Genomic DNA, 16,242 nt, shown 5'->3' on the forward strand with positions numbered 1-16,242 from the left:
AGGGAGAAAGGAAGGAAGGAAAGGAGGAAAGGAGGGAGGAAGGGAGGGAGGGATATAGGGAGGAAGGGAAATAGGGAGGAAGGAAGGGAGGGAGGAAGGGAAGAAGGGAGGAAGGAAGGGAGGGAAGAAAGAAGGGAGGGAAAAAAGAAGAGAGGGAGAAAGGGAGGAAAGAAGGAAGGAAGGCAAGGGAGAGAGGGAGGGAAAGGAAAAAATAATATTATCAAATTTTATTTTTTAAGTTCACAACCCCAAGTCGAGAAACACTACCCTAGACATTGTACTGTGCTTCTATGAATATAGCTTCAAATTATGTTAACTTTTTTTCCTCTGAGGTCATATTGTAGACTCATATTAAGCTTGAAGTCCATTAAACCCAACTTTTTTTTTTTTGTGAAAATGGTTGTCTAGGCAAAATTCCCCCATCCTATGTGTAAAAGAGATACAAACAAAATAATATAACAGTTCTGAGAAGGAAGATGCCATTTCTGGACATAGGGAATAGAAAAGGTTTTATGGAAGGAGGTTATTTTATGATCAGAGTTTTGGAGGAAAGGCAGAATCTACATAAAGGTAGAAATATGTGAAGCAAGGCTTTTCAAGTACAGGGGACTACGTGGATTAAGACATACAGACCAGAAAGAGAAGGATTCAATACAAAAGGTATTGCTCAAAGGCAGTACTTACAGGGTCCATCTGCTGGTCCATAGTTAAGAAAAAGGACTCCAATGGCAATCAAAACACCAGTTCTCCAGGCTACCTTACGGAAGAGCTGTACCTTCTTCACTCCTTTCCTCCGCATAACATGAAATGCAAGACCCACTGAAGTGCCAAGGATGAAGACAAACCTGGGATCAAGAAAGACAACTATCAGAGCACAGCTTTATTTATTTATTTTTCCTAGTGGATCTTCCTTTTATAGATTTGTCATGACATCTTTATTAAGTACCACTTAAAATTTAGAGTTTAGAAATTGGTTTAAAAGGTTGAGTCCTTTTTTTCATATATACATATATATATAATTAAAATAAGCTCTAAATAATTGAATGTAGATACCACCTTTGTAGTTAATTACATGTAGTTTTATTTATCTGGATTAACCTACATGGGCCATTCTTTGGTGCATTCCCAAAGCCAACAGACTTTTCTCTCCTGCAAAGCAGAGCATGTGCAAGGAGAGAGTACCTACCACCCCAAGGGAGTCAAGGCTGCTTAGAAAGAATAAAGGATGCTTAGTATATCTGGCTCTCAAATAACATTTCCTGTCACCTCAGTGCACAGAATACTAGACAAAAAGTCAGAGGGACCTAGGTTCTTGTCTTTGGGCAAATCATTCAGCCTTTAAAAATCTGAAATTTCTCATCTGTAAAATAAGGTTAGATATGATTCCTTCTTACTCTTACATTTGAAGATTCTTTTATTCAAAGAGTCTATATTTTAATATGTTCTATAATATTAAGTTCCATTTTTCTGAGATTCTAGATTCTGAGATTCATATAAACTCTTAGAATTTTTGCCTTTGCTTCATTGCATTGTTTGGATTGACTCAAGGCTTGGAGAATTTTTTAAAACCCTTACTTTCTGTCTTAGTAACAATAACAACTCTGAGACAAAAAGACAAGGGCTAGGCAAATGGGATTAAGTAATTTGCCCAGGATCACACAGCTAGGAAGTAGGTAAGGACATATTTGAACCCAAGTCCTCCTGACTTCAGGCCTAGCATTCTATCCCCTGAGCCACCTAGCTGCCTTCACTTGGGCATTTATTAGCCACCCTTGTAGGAGGAAGTGGGAGAAAGTCTTAGACATCCTAATGTATCATCTAATGAGTCAACTCAGCTATTAAAAGGAAAAGAAAGCTATATTAACCCTTTCAGAACCTGAAAGCACAGATTCTTAGGGGTAAAGTTTCTTCACTTACCTAGTGATAATTTGGGTTAAATTTTTTTTTTTAGTTTTGCCCCTTCTCCCCTCTCCAACACCCTTTCCTATTTTCTTACTTCTAGTTTCTTCTCCATTTCCCTAAGCCTGATGCAAAACCACAGTATCAGAATGTTAGGACTAAAAGGGACCTTTAAAGATCCAACTCCTTTATTTTGCAAAACAGTATTTTCATATAATAACTACTTAATAAATGCTTTTCTTTCATTCATGTATTCATTTTCCAGATGAAGAAACTAACTATCTCCCTAGATAATCCATCCCACTTTTGTATCATTCTGATAATTAGGAACTTTCCCCCTACTTTGAGCCTAAATATGCTTCTCTGTAGCTTCTATTGTTCCAATCCCTGGTTCCTGGCACTAATCAAAACAAATCTGATCCTACAACATTATTTAAAGACAAATAGCCTGCCCCTTCCTCCCTTCCCCACCCTCTCTGCCACACACACACACACACACACACACACACACTTCTCTTCTCCAGGCAAAGTGCCTCCAGTTTCATCAATAACCTGGAGGCTAGGTTGGTTGCCCAAAGTCTCACAGCAAGTTAATGGCAGAGATAAAACCAGATTCTGTCCATGATATCAGGCCTCCTCTCAGTGATGGTGAATCATGGAGTATTTATGAAAGAGACCATCCCAGTACTTAGAGGTTTGCAAGACAGAGTTGAGATTTTAAGAGTTAGCATGTATTGGCATACATCATCCAAATAAAGGGAAAGTAGGATACCATAATCTAATCTTCTATAAATGAGATATAAAGTTATCAAGCACTAAATTCTGAAGATTAAAATAAAAATGATTTCCTTGAGGAAGAAAAAGGAGGACTATTGAAAGAAATCATCATGGATACATAGGGAACCCAATGACCATCTTGGATTTTAAAGATGTATAGAAGGAAGGCCAAAAATAAAGGATGAATATAAAAGAGAAGGGACATGAGGATGTTGTAAGACCGCTAAAGCTAAACATAATCTGGGGTTGATTATGTCTGCTAATGCCAAGAAAAGAGCTTTTGTATTTCTTTTGGAACAAAGAGGAAGATCAAGGAAAGGATAAATCCCACTTCTCAAGGTGGAAGGGACAATGATAAGGTATGATGAAGAAAAAACAAAACTACTTAACTGTTATTAGCCTTCTATAGTTCAACCTAGGAAAATTATCTGCAGGTCAGGAAGGGTAGAACATAGTTGACAGACAATTGAAACTAATGATACAAGTGATGATAAGAGAACAATCAGCTGCCCTTCATGCAGGAGTATGCTGGGGGCAGCTCAAACTGCTTCTTAGGAGATGGTTGTTAAATTTCAGTGTGAGCATTCACACTTCAGAAATCAGCAAATGCTACAGATCAGGACTTGGTTTATTGCTTTGTTGGTTGTGTAGGCTTAAGAAAATGATGGAGAAAAAGTGTCATGGGTACATTTTTTTCCCTCAGAGAGTGGGTCATTAAACATTTCCCAGCACACAGCTGACTTGATGAGACAAGTTCAAGTTACCAAGCCCGAAGAAGCTACATCTCTGGCTTGTAAAAGAATAGGGGAATGTGATTGCTGAGCAGAGGTTAATGATCTTCAGAACTTTTTGAAGAATAGAAGAAGTAATGCTGAAAAGATAAATCATTCGTATCTTGATTTTGAAAAAAAAACATGAAGAAAATAGTCAACTTGCAATCATACAAACTTAACTCTAATTCTCTATAAAATTCTAGAATTTGTTATTAAAATGATGATTTCTAAGCAATTAGAAGTGATGATTACTGAGTCAATGTGGCTTCATTAGGAAGTCACTACATTTGGACAGGTTTATTAGATTGGCTGATGTGGAGGATAGAATAGATATAGTTTACTTAGATTTTATTTAACAAAATACCAAACAAGTGTCTCGTTGCAAACCTTAATTACAAAGTAGAGAAATATTGCCTAGATGATAGCATAATTAGGTAAATTCAGACCTGATTGAATGACTGAATGAACATTAATGTGTGAATGTCATTTTGAAAGTGGTCTCCAATGGAGTACCCAACGGATATAACCTTGACCCTGTACTGTGCAACACTGGTCAAAGTATATAGAGTATACTAAGCGGCTTTGTGAATAACAAAAAACTGGGAGAGATAGGAAATGTATTGGCAGGGTCAGAATTCTGGTCCTCCCCAAAAGAATCTAAACAGGCTAACACGATGGGTCAAACCTAATGGTAATTCTTCAAATTTATATAGTACTTTCTTCTAGGTTTCTAAAAGATCTTTTATATATTATCGCATTTGACTCTCAACAATCTTGGGAGGCAATTGCTATAGATATTATTATAACCATTTTACACATGAAAAAAACCAAGGCTTAATGATGTATAGTGACTTTTTCATGGTCACCTGATTAGTATTACGGGTAGGGTTTGCACTTAAGTCTTCCTGTCTTCAAGTCCAGCATTCCCTCTAATATGAGATGTAAGTCTCATACTCAAAAATTTAACAAAACAGAAGTATGGCTAAATCCAGCCAAAGGAATGGGAAAGAGATGTGGAGTGTCAAACACAATGTTAGTTTAAATTGTGACATAGTAAGCAAAAAAAGTTCATGTGACCTTAAGCTGTATAGAATGGCCCAACTAAGGGGTGGGAATTCTACTCTATTCAGACTATGCCTTGAGTGCTGTGTTCAGTTTGTGGCACCACAGTATGAGATTAAAAATTAGTATCCAAATACTCCAAGTATTATAATTTTATATGGTTTTCTTTATGATAACTTGAAGCAAAAGGAAAATGAGCAGCCTCAGTAAAGAAAAAGAAAGTTCCCCAACCGCACATGCGGGAGAAGAGAGAGAGCCTGTGGGGTTACACACAACTCTATACAAACAATGTAAGCACACAACTTGGGGATGAAAAGGAAAGGAATTCTGGGAGATGCAGTCCAATGGTTCAAGACTTTCTAATTACACAACACTTTCCAAATGATATTGGCAAGCTAGGGCTTATAAAGAAGAAGGTGAGAAGATGGTAAGAAGGCTCTAATATACAGGAATTCATTATAAAAACTGGAAATTGTTAACCTGGTCAAGAAATGACATGGGATGGGGAAGGTGAAAAAGATAGGAGAGTTGTCAATAATTTTTAAGGGCTGGGATGTGGAAGGGGATTCTTCTTGACCAAGGAGGCAGAACTAGTTGTAAAGGGAAGAAGAAAGGGAAGAAAGGGGAAATTCAGCTCAATTTAAGGGAAAATATCCCCACAATTAGAGCTATCTAAAAGTGGAATGGGCTTCCTCCAGAGGTGGTGAGTACCATCTCCCTGAAAGTCTTTGAGCAGAAGTTAGATTGCCATTTACCAAGAAGATTGTAAAAGTGATTTTTATTCAGATATAGTTGGAATTAGATGGCTTTGGAGGTGTCCACCCCTCCCCCAACTCTGAGGTTTTGTGAATTAAAGAATCAAGCTCAGCTGTTTCTCATGCCCTGCCCCCTCCACCCACCCGTCTTCATTCCTTTCTTTTATCTTCCTTTGTTTCTCTCTGTCTCTTTGTTTCTCTGTCTCTGTCTGTCTGTCTCTCCCTCTCTCTGTCTCTTTGTCTCTCTCTCTCCCTCAAAGGTTACCCTTTAGAGAGTAGTTTATTTCGACCTCCTTACTTTAAGTAAGCAAGTTTTAATCTATCTTGTACACTCCTGAAATCTATGTCTTGATGTTAATGGGTTGTAAAGTGGGTAATAATTTTCTTAGTGACCTCTTCAATCAGATTAGATCATATTATCGACCACGCTGTTTGTTTTATAACCACAGTCACATTGGGGAGCAACAGCTTCTGCAGGTTGCACATTTGTAAGTGCCCATTAAGGGGAAGGATGACAGGTCGGCAGATTTGGCATACGTTTGTTTGGTTGTGTTGTTGGTTTTTTTCTAATCATTTTTTCCTGCCTTCCCTGCTGCTCCTCCTTTCCCTCCAATCCCCACCTCCCTGGCTGGTGCTTTTTTCCATCTGCATCCTGAAGACATCCTTTCACATGCTTCTGAGTCCTCAAGGAGTTGTGAAGAACATCTGTGTGGTGGGAGGAAGGAGGAAGGCCAGATTTCGCAAGGGGTTTCAAGCTGAAAGGTGGGGCCCAGATTATACTGTCTTTCTACCCCAGGGATCCAGGAACATCTCATCTTGGGCAATGACACTCTGGCCCAGCCAGGTCTCTGTCATCACGGGGATGAGTCAGCTTGAAGCCTCTGTCCCATACTTTTAAGTTCTTGAGTTTAATCAGTATTCAAAATGGCCTTAGAAAAATATGCCTTGTAATAATGTATTGTTAATAGAGTTATGAACTGGTCCAATCATTCTGTAAAACAGTTTGGATATTAGAAGATATAAGAAGGCTCGTTAAACAATAAATATCCTTTACTCCAAAAATACCACTAGTGGATGTATAACTCCGTTGAAGTCAAAGACAGCAAGAAAGATTCAAAGATACAAAAAAAGTTTATATCATCACAATATTGGTAGCAAAAACAAACCCAGAAACAAATTGTTCATCAGTTGGAAAATAGCTAGATACATTATTGCATATGAATATAATGGAATATTACAATCCCATAAGAAGTCAGAAGTGTGAATATGAAGAATTCTGAAAAACTTGGGTGAAAGTACATCAACTGATAGAGGGCAAAACAAGAACAAGAGAATGTAGACCATGGCACCTGCCATCATGCAAAGGAAAGTCATGCTGAAATCCATCAGGCTTTTGTCCAACACAATAGCCGTTTTTTACTCCTGAGAACTGATAGTGAAACACGCCTCCATCCTCTCTTCCAAAATCAGTCCTTCCCCAGATTTCTTTCCCAAATTTGGGTTCTGAGACCTGAACACAATACTCCAGATATGATGTGAACAGACAGGGTCTAATGGGGCCATCACCTCTACATTCCAGACACCATCCCTCTCATTGCAGCCTAAGAGAGCCACCACATTGCATCTGCCATGTTATCACACTTAGCTTAGCATTCAAATTCAGCTGCTGCTTCCTAGGTCTGTCTTCCAACCTAATGAGCCTCAGGATTGTCTACTCTCTTGCCCCTAGTGACTTCTGACAGTTTGCTCCCAGAATCAGAATTGACACAACTGTCTGACTTCTCCCTCTAGTTTTGGATCTTCCATTTAGGACTATTATGGCACTACCAACCCTTTTCCTCATCTCAATATGCCTATGGACCTGGCCCCTCTGGGAAAAGCTGAACAAAGGACTATGACATTCTCTCCTTACTCCTTAGAATTATTCCTTAGAATTATAGAATAATTATGAGTTTGCTGTGGGTTTTAGCAGAGCTGATTTATTCTTCAGATAAACTTGGGAAACTGGAACAGGGAAGACTTGGGTTTGAATCCTGCCTCCGATAATGAGAGAACATTTAGTTCTCTGGTTATGTGAGAGAATATTTAGTCTCTCTGAGACCCTCTTTTCTCATGTATAAAATGAAGCTAATAATTACACCTGCCTCTCAGTGATGCTATAAAGATCAAATGCTACCATTATATAAAGCACTTTGCAAGCCTCAGAGACCTATATAAATGTCAGCTATTTTTCTTCTTGTTCTGTCTAAATCAAGGATTCCAAACTTGTCCAGTATAAGGACTCTTTTTTTAATGTAAAAAATGTCATTGAGTCCACCATTAATAATTTTTGCATGCATATCCATTGATCAAGAAAATACATAATGAAATAAGCTACAATGAATGCAGCAATGCTTTTAAGTGAATTTGTATTTTTCTAATGAGTGGTATTTATATGCATTTGAAAAATAGCATTTCATATATGTGGGAGACATATTGTTTATTGAGTTTATGGACGGAATGCTTCTTTATTTATTATTCTGAGCCATTTAATGAGATTGGCCCTTCCAATAACTCCTCGGGAGGTTGGGAACCACTGGACTAGATGAATACACACAGACTCAGAAAAATATCTGGAGATCAGAACAGCCTCTGAGTATTTTCTAATGTCCACTTTGGGCAAACACCAGACACACTTATCTCATTTGGCCCTCAATGAGCAGTTCTACTGCCCCAGGGCCCATCATTCGGTGATAAACAGCTCTGTTTTCAGGGTTGAAATACCCTCTAACTGCATTAACTAAACTACCCTCTAAACATGAGATCGTGTTAATTCAACGGGAAAAGCTATTGGGAACTGAGATGGTTTCTCCCTACTGGATGCTGCTGCCAATGTTCTCAGATTATGAGGCCTGACAGCATGGTAATCCATCCCATTCACTCGTCTCTGTCTCCTGAACTGAGAAGGAACCCTAGTGTCTGGCTGAATGCTTTGATGTCTTACCTATGTCTCTGGAAGCAGAGGTTCTTGGGCTAGACATTGGCGAGCAGCTACAAAGTCTAACAACATATTGCTATTTCTAATCATTAAGGGTAGAAATGATTCCTTGCTTAAAGCCAGGAACTATGTCTCCTGAATTCAAAATTGTAAATTCCATTATCCTTTCTATTTTTTGATATATGAATGTATGTGAGAATATATAGGAAGTTGCAGAGAAAGGGCTGACCTACATTGTTAGAGGGAGTTTCCTTCCCTGGGAATTCCCTTTCCTTATATAATCCTAGGTCCAGCCTCTTATTCTGTCTCTCTGTCTCTATCTTTATCTCTTTCCGTCTCTTTCTCTCCCCTTCTCCCTTTCATCTGCATCTGCATGTATATGTAAATATATTTCCTAATGATCTAATTCTATATAAACATCAGCTTTGTTTTTTAATTCTAGTTATTAATCTCCCCATTTTCCAGATGACACTGAGGTTCAGAGAAGTTAAACCAAAGTCTTCCAAGTAGGATGTCCTTTCTGCTATCTCATTCTTCTCCCAGAGAAAAGCAGGAGAGTATCCTTCTTCATCCTAATACATACACTTCAAGCAATGAATGAAGGTCCAACATGCAATTTATAAGACACTAATTCTTGATTCTCTACCATACCCAGCACAATGTCATCATTCAATAGTCATTCATTAGCAATGTTAAGTAAGGGAGGTAGCTTCTCTTCTTGGTAGATTCCATTATCTGTGAAGATGTCTCCATAAAGGGACTCATCTACATCAAAGATAATAGAATATTACATTAGAGACAGCTTGGTAGCTCAATAGACAGAATACCAGGCATAGAGTCGGGAGGATTTGAGTTCAAATGTGGCCTCAGATACTTCTTAGCTGTGTGACCTTAGGCAAGTCACTTAACCCTCATTGCCTCACCCTTGCTCTTCTTTTCTCTTTGAACTGATACTAAGACAGGTGGTAAGAGTTTTAAAAAATAAACAAATAAAGAATATTACATCTAAAAAATCTACCCAAATGTGAGAATTGTTTAATTCACATGAATTTGCTGCTTTTAAGAACTTTAACGGTAGATTTCAGAGCCACATGGGAGCAGGTTGTACTGGAGGTCATGAAACACGTTTTGTTCCTCAGTCTTCCCCCAATTCTGAATCCCTAAAGTCAAGTCAACAAGCATTTATTAAACACCTTCTGTGTGCCATGCACTGTACTGGGGATTCAGAGAAAGGAAATAATGGTCTCAAGGAGATCACAATCTAATTGGGCAAACCAACTCCTTGCATGACTTAAATGGAGAATCTTACCAATAATCCCATTTTGTGACATGTTCTAGCTATGTGAACATGGACAAGTCATTTAACCCACATTGACTAGCCCTTACCACTCTTCTGCCTTGGAACCATTGCACAATATTGATTCTAAGATGGAAGGTAAAGGTTTTAAAAAATTGCATTTCCTCACCTATTAAAGAAAGGGATTGGACTAGATGATCTCCAGGGTCTCTTCTAGCTCCGACAGTCTATAATCCTCTAAGGATGTACATCGACATAGAGGCATCTGGGTGGCACAGTGGGTAGAGTCTAGAACACCTGGGTTCAAGTTCCTGTCTTAGACAATTAAAAGTTGTATGATTTTGGACAAGTTACTCAATCTCAGTTTCCTTATCTACCAAGTAGAGATAATAATAGCACCTCCCTCCTAGAATTATTGTGAAGCTAAAATGAGACCATATTTGTGAAGAACTTTGCAAATCTTAAAGTGTTGAATAAATGCTTGCTGTTATTATTTCATAGATTATAGAAGATGGGGTTACCCATTTTAGTATGATGAGAGAATGTGAAATCAATTGAATTTAATTCAATTGGGTACATGCCGAAGATGCAAAGAGAAAAACGAAAATGGCCTTTAAAAAATGCAAAGCCTATCAAAAGCCAAATCAAGTAATTTCAGGAGAAAGAACTCCAACAACTGAGGATAGCAGGAAAGACCTCCTGTCAGAGGTGACACAGGAAAGGCCTCTCTTGGCAGGGTGATATCTGGTCTGTACTCTGGTCTGTACAGAAAGTTAGAGCTTTTAAGAGGTAGAATGAAGAGGTGATACATTCTAGACACAAGATTAAAGAACAGTAGAGCTGAAAAGGACCTTAGAGAGAGATCATTTATCCCAAGCCTCTCACTTGACAGAAAAAGACAAAAGGAGCCCAGATTGAGCAAAGGACTTGATTATGGTCACACAAGGTAGTAGTGATATCAAGATTAGAATCCAGGTCTCCTGACTCCCAGTCCAATTATTCTTTCTACTTTATCATAATGAATATGATTTTTTTGGAAAAACTTGAAACCAAGAAAGTAGAGCCAAGAAGGAGTCATCTGTGACATAGCACCATCTATCCAGGTATTCCCTGATTTGGATCAAGATTTCTGTTTTACTTACCATGGCATGACCAGGTCAGCAATTGTCAGGCCTATAATGAAAACAATGAGAAAGAGAAATGAGACAACTTGGTTAAATTTTTCTAGGGCATATGTCAGGGCCAAATGAAAATAGAAGTGAGATGGAGATAGGGAATTCCTTTCTCCTTAAAGACCCTCCCCACCAATCCTTGAATGTCTTATTCCACATGGCTTGGCAGTAGATTCTTCTTGAAGGGCCAACACAAAAGATCAATGACTATGTCACTTGATTTGGGATAGAAAGGTACTCAGACTGTTTATCTTTTGAACTCTTACCTTCTGTCTTAGAATTGATGTTAAGTATCCGTTCCAAGGCAGAAGAATGGTAAGAGCTAGGCAATGGGGGTTAAATGACTTGCTCAGGATCACACAACTAGGAAATGTCTGACTCTCTAGCCACCTAGCTGCCCTCATTGCTTGTTTTTTAATAACAATTTTAGTCCCTGGAAGTACATTGCTTTTGTGAAAGGAACTTGGCTTGCTTGGAGGAATCCTGCCCTTTTTCTAAGAAGCAGACAAAGGAGAGAAGTCAGACCATTATGCTAGCCCCAGAGAGTTCCAATGCCCAGAGAGCCAGAAATATCAACAGAGACATGAGACAGTCCCTGTTATTGGTTTTCTGGTATGAATTGATGTTCACATGGAAGGAAGACATCAGGCAAGAATAGCCCATATTCACTTCTGGTAGCACCAGCTCTTGGACAGCCACCTGGGACTTCCAGAGAATGAAACTTGCTGGTAACTAATGTGCAGACTGACTGTCAAGAGGGCCATGGATTGATTGACCAGTCTAAGTACAGGTGCCAGGCAGGTATGTCTTCTCATCCATTTAACAAGAAATCCCCTTGGTGAGGCTGTGCCATTACAATTTAACTTGGGCAAGGGCTCAGGTAACATGATCTTAAAAGCTCCTCCAGTTCTCTCCAGAGTCAATATGCTGGACTCTACAAAAATGAAAAGTCAGCAAAATCAGGTAGTTATGGGCCTTGCTGAAACAGAGAGAAAACTGCCTGGGTAGACAACAGTAAGACCATAAAATTAAAGGGAAAACCCTGGCTAAATAATCTAATGGTCCTCCAGTGGAAAGCCCAAATACAATTAGCATTCACATACTTATTTTAAGATCAATATTTTTCTGCTGATTTGCTGAAGAGGCTTTTATGAAGTTTAAGCAGAGTTCATTGTTAAATACTCTTACCTACAGAGGATATGGGAGGCCATATTAATTCCTTTTCTCTTAGAGATCAATAATTACTTTGCTGATTTGCTTAAAAGGCTCAGGCTAGCGTTGAGGGGAAAGAGATTCTATACAATACCATTCCATGGAGCATGTTCAAAGAACCAGTAGCCACCTCCACCGTAGTTAACAAAAACCATAAGTGTCAGTGACAAGCTGGGGAAGCAAGAAAACAGTGGGAAAAAACTATTAGTGTTTCCAGAACCCACAGGAGCATAGATTTTGAATTGAAAGGTATTTTGGAGGTCACTGAATCCAAATCTCTCCTCATTATTTTACAGATGAATGACTTGCCCAGAGTCACACAGCTAGGCATGATTATGAAACTGGGTCTTCCTAACTGCAAATCAAGAACTCTATCCATTCTGACACACTGCCTCTCACATAAAATGAATAGAATTGTAACCGTGACAGGCACCCTAAATGTGTGACCCAGTCCAACTCCTTCATCTAATGGCTATGCTGGAAGGAACCTTAGATTCTGGTACCCAGAATACTTAAGATTAAAGTATATGCCCTGAACCTCTCTGGTAGTATCTTATGAAGTACATTGATCTCTTCTCAGAATAATGTTTTTAAATGTGAAAAACAAAATACATAGGATGGCAAAGAAAATCAATTACTTTGAAATACAGTTATAAAAATAGGTTTTCTAAAATAAACTCACAGATTCCAGATTCTTAACCCTTGAGTCCAACTCCTCAATTTCACATATCACAGAATTACTGAATCTGAGTGTTGCAAGAGACCACAATGACCATCTTGTTGGCCAACCAACATTCCCAAAAGAATCACCGCTACAGCATACCCAACAAGTGATCACCCAGCCTTTTGGTTTTCCCTCCAGTGAGAGGAAGTCCTCTACTTCCTGAGATGGTCCAGTCCACATTTGAATAGCTCTTGTATTGAGAAGATATTCCATCAATGAGGTCTAACTTTGCTTCTTTGCAACAGATGAGAAAATGAAAGTTATTGGCCAAGAGATGACTTCACCTCTGTTTGAGATTTTATGGCGAGGCTAGTACTATAATTATTGAGAAAGCATATCTATGCTTCCAGGAAAGAAAAATTAACAGCATCAAAATCTTAGCATCCCAGATGAAGGAAGGAAGGAAAGAAGGAAGGAAGAATGAAGGAAGGAAGGAAAGATGGAAGGAAGGAAGGAAGGAAGGAAGGAAGGAAGGAAGGAAGGAAGGAAGGAAGGAAGGAAGGATGAAATCAGAAGACAAGGAGCCAAAGGCAGGGACAGAAGTCCAGCTCAGACTCCTTGGAGTGTCCAACCCAATGTCTGGCACTTGGAGTCATTGTAGTTTGACCCACTGGCATTGAAACCAGTTAGTAGGGTTTCCATGATGAATGATGACTGTTTAGGTAATCAGATGGACCTGACCATTTCACCCTGAATATGCCATTTTCTTCTCTTCCATAAAGATTTTATGGAAAACCTCAATTCTTCCTCTCCAGCCACATCAATTCTATTAAACTCAAGTTACATCTCTTCCTTGAAATCCCTTTAATTCAAGTGATCCCTCCATTTGTTTTCAAGACATCCTGTAAGTTAACCAAAGTTCATTTTCTTAAGTCATGTTTCTTAATTGCCTATCAATGTGAATACTGCGTCATGAACTAAGTGACCTCTCTTAAGTTGGCACTGGGTTCACGGTGAGGTACTCAATAAAGACATGGAGTTAGACATATCTTTTCAAACAGGAGAGAACCCAAGAAAATTACCCACAGGTAGATGGGAACTAAGAACAGATGACTTGTCCTTTTCCTAAGGCCAATTTAACTATGCAATCCAATGGTACTTTCTGAACAAGTGAGAATTCATCTTTCTTTTCTGAGTAAAATGCTTAAGTGATCAAGTTCATGATAAGGGCTTTAAAAATCCTACTAGCCTTGACTAGTACACAATTTTACTGGAGAAGGTGATATGTTCTCCCTCCCCAACTTTTATTTATTTTGATAAATGGTCAGTATGAGCCTCAGAAAGAAGTCTCCAAGTCTTTTTCCAGCAATTGCATTGACTTGATACTGGTCATACAAGCAAGAGTTTCTAACAAATGCAGATTGTTCTTGGAGAGAGCAGCCCCACCTCCCTCCCTGAGCCTGGTGACAGCCTAAAATGAATGGAGTCAACCCCCTAGTGAAACATGCATCCCTTCTTCAATATTTCCAACAAGTGGAACCTTGGATTCTCTTCTTGAACAGTCTCAATGGTAAGTAAAATAATAGCAAAGTTCCTGTTTATATTGGGACAAAATCTACCTCTTCATAACTTCTGCCCATTGATTCTAGTTGAGGGTAAAGTGATTTTGTCAATGTAGGTACTCCATCCAGTTATACAAATAGCAACCCACCAATAACTACTCAGTCTAGTGGACTCTAGTCTATATACTCCCATAAACCTTTGGATGGGAATCCACCTAAAATGATCAGTCTCCTGTTGGCAATATGCTTCCAAGTGACTGTAGGTTTTATGGAAGAGACTTCACAATGTTCTGGGACTTGATGCAATTATTTCAATGTCTTCAAATAGGAGCATCTAGTAGACCTCATTATCAATAGGGAATCCCCTCTTCTGTTATTAAAATCTAAGGTATCATAGATCATAGATTAAGAGTTATAAGTAATCTTAGATATCATCTTCCAGTTTCCTCACTTTTTAAACCCTTATGCTCCATCTTAGAATCAATTCTGTATATTGGTTCCAAGGCAGAAGAGTGGTAAGGGCTAGACAAAGTGGGGGGGCAAATGACTTGCCCATGGCCACATAGTTAGGAAGTGTCTGAGGACAGATTTAAACCCAGGATCTCCTGGGCCATCTAGCTACCCACCCACAGCTGGAATTTGAACACAGATAGTCAGTCACACCCCAAGCCCAGTGCTCTTTCCAGTGGTCTACCATGCTCTCATTGAACTTCGCCCATAGTTCCAGCCCACTAACTTTTTTATATCACCTTTTCACATAATATTATTGTGAAATTGAGCCCAGCCCCCTAGGTTTGACTAGGAATGAAACATAACCTTGGCCTGTCCATATTTGCATAAATAAAATGCCTGGCCCATAATCAACTAGGGCATAGAGAAACCAGTGAATGCTCCCAGGGCCGGAAATTGATAATTTTGCCCTTGTTGTTGAGGATGGAGGCATCAATTCTGGGGCTGCTTTCATTCGCTTTAGAGCACATGGTGTATTGCTTCTAGCATCAGATAAATTCAATGGAAGCAGAAGAGATTAATTAGTTTTACCTTACAGCCTGCCTTTCATTATTGCTCCTAGAGAAATGCTCCCTCACCCAGGGCAAGAAAAGCAGCCATTGGGAAGCATGAACACTAATGGACAGAGAGCAGTAATATGTGTTGGGACCATGACACAGGAGAAGAGGCAGCTCTGGGGCAAGGGTGGCTTATTGTAAATACCAAGACAGGACGGGTTTGGGAATGCTAATTAAACAAGAGCTCCCCTGGCCCTTCCAAGGAGAGCTTGCCAGTCGCTGCTGAGTGCACAGGTGCACAGCTGCTCAGGAGAGCAACCATTATGAATTTTATTTCACATAATAGCCCATGCAGGAAATGGAAGGTTATATTACAGATCAATAAGTGGGCTAAAGGAATCTGACAACCTTTGGTCAGAATCGGGAAAATAGATGGCATTAATTAATTTGCTGGCTTGTGGAGGGGAAAAAATCATCCTTTAGTGCAATGACAGACTAGGGAAGTGTCTCTCCTCTCTCCTTGCTATTGATTAATAGGGAGGAACAACCATCAGCTCCTTTCAGTGATGGAAAGGCACCAAAGTTTTCCCAAACTCTGTAGCCTGGGCCCCTACCAAATAGATGATCCAGGTGGCTTACTTCTTTCAACCTACTGTGCTCCTTATTCCTGGAGGTCTTTTGAATGACATTCGGCCCCTATCAGGAGGGTACCATTTTTTCAATTCTCTGTCAAGATGCATAACAAAGGGCTCTCATTGGATGGTATAAGGAAGAAAGAGTGATAGCCTCTAGATTCTAAAATAATAGTACATGGAGTTGGGCAGCAATTGAACTCTAGATACACCCTATGTGGTGATGGGTACTGGGGAACAGACTGTAAATCAAATCATACTAAGGAAATAATAATTCTTAAATCATATATTTTCCTGATTTTTTCTATTAAACTTCACGAAACACTTTTCTATATTTTAATGAAACTGATTTCAAGTTTCATTCCCTTCTGACTGATTTTAAGGTGACAGACCTTTTCAGGTTTATCTAGGCTGGTCCTCAAATGACAGATGACCCATTGCCAGGCCAACCTT

The 16,242-nt window shown here is 39.2% G+C and overlaps 1 protein-coding gene across 1 annotated transcript in view; it reads right to left on the reverse strand.

Annotated features, from left to right (window-relative positions):
- Nucleotides 1-16,242, reverse strand: part of LOC123234328 (heparan-alpha-glucosaminide N-acetyltransferase-like) — a 370,163-nt gene that overhangs the window by 133,430 nt on the left and 220,491 nt on the right. The window contains exons 7-9 of the mRNA XM_044660239.1: nt 12,019-12,095; nt 10,683-10,713; nt 685-845 (exon numbers count right to left, since the gene is read on the reverse strand). Coding sequence (XP_044516174.1) covers nt 685-845; nt 10,683-10,713; nt 12,019-12,095 — 269 coding nt within the window. The remainder of the gene's footprint in view (nt 1-684; nt 846-10,682; nt 10,714-12,018; nt 12,096-16,242) is intronic.

The sequence above is a fragment of the Gracilinanus agilis genome, chromosome 2 (assembly GCF_016433145.1).
Source record: "Gracilinanus agilis isolate LMUSP501 chromosome 2, AgileGrace, whole genome shotgun sequence".
Taxonomy (NCBI): Eukaryota; Metazoa; Chordata; class Mammalia; order Didelphimorphia; family Didelphidae; genus Gracilinanus; species Gracilinanus agilis.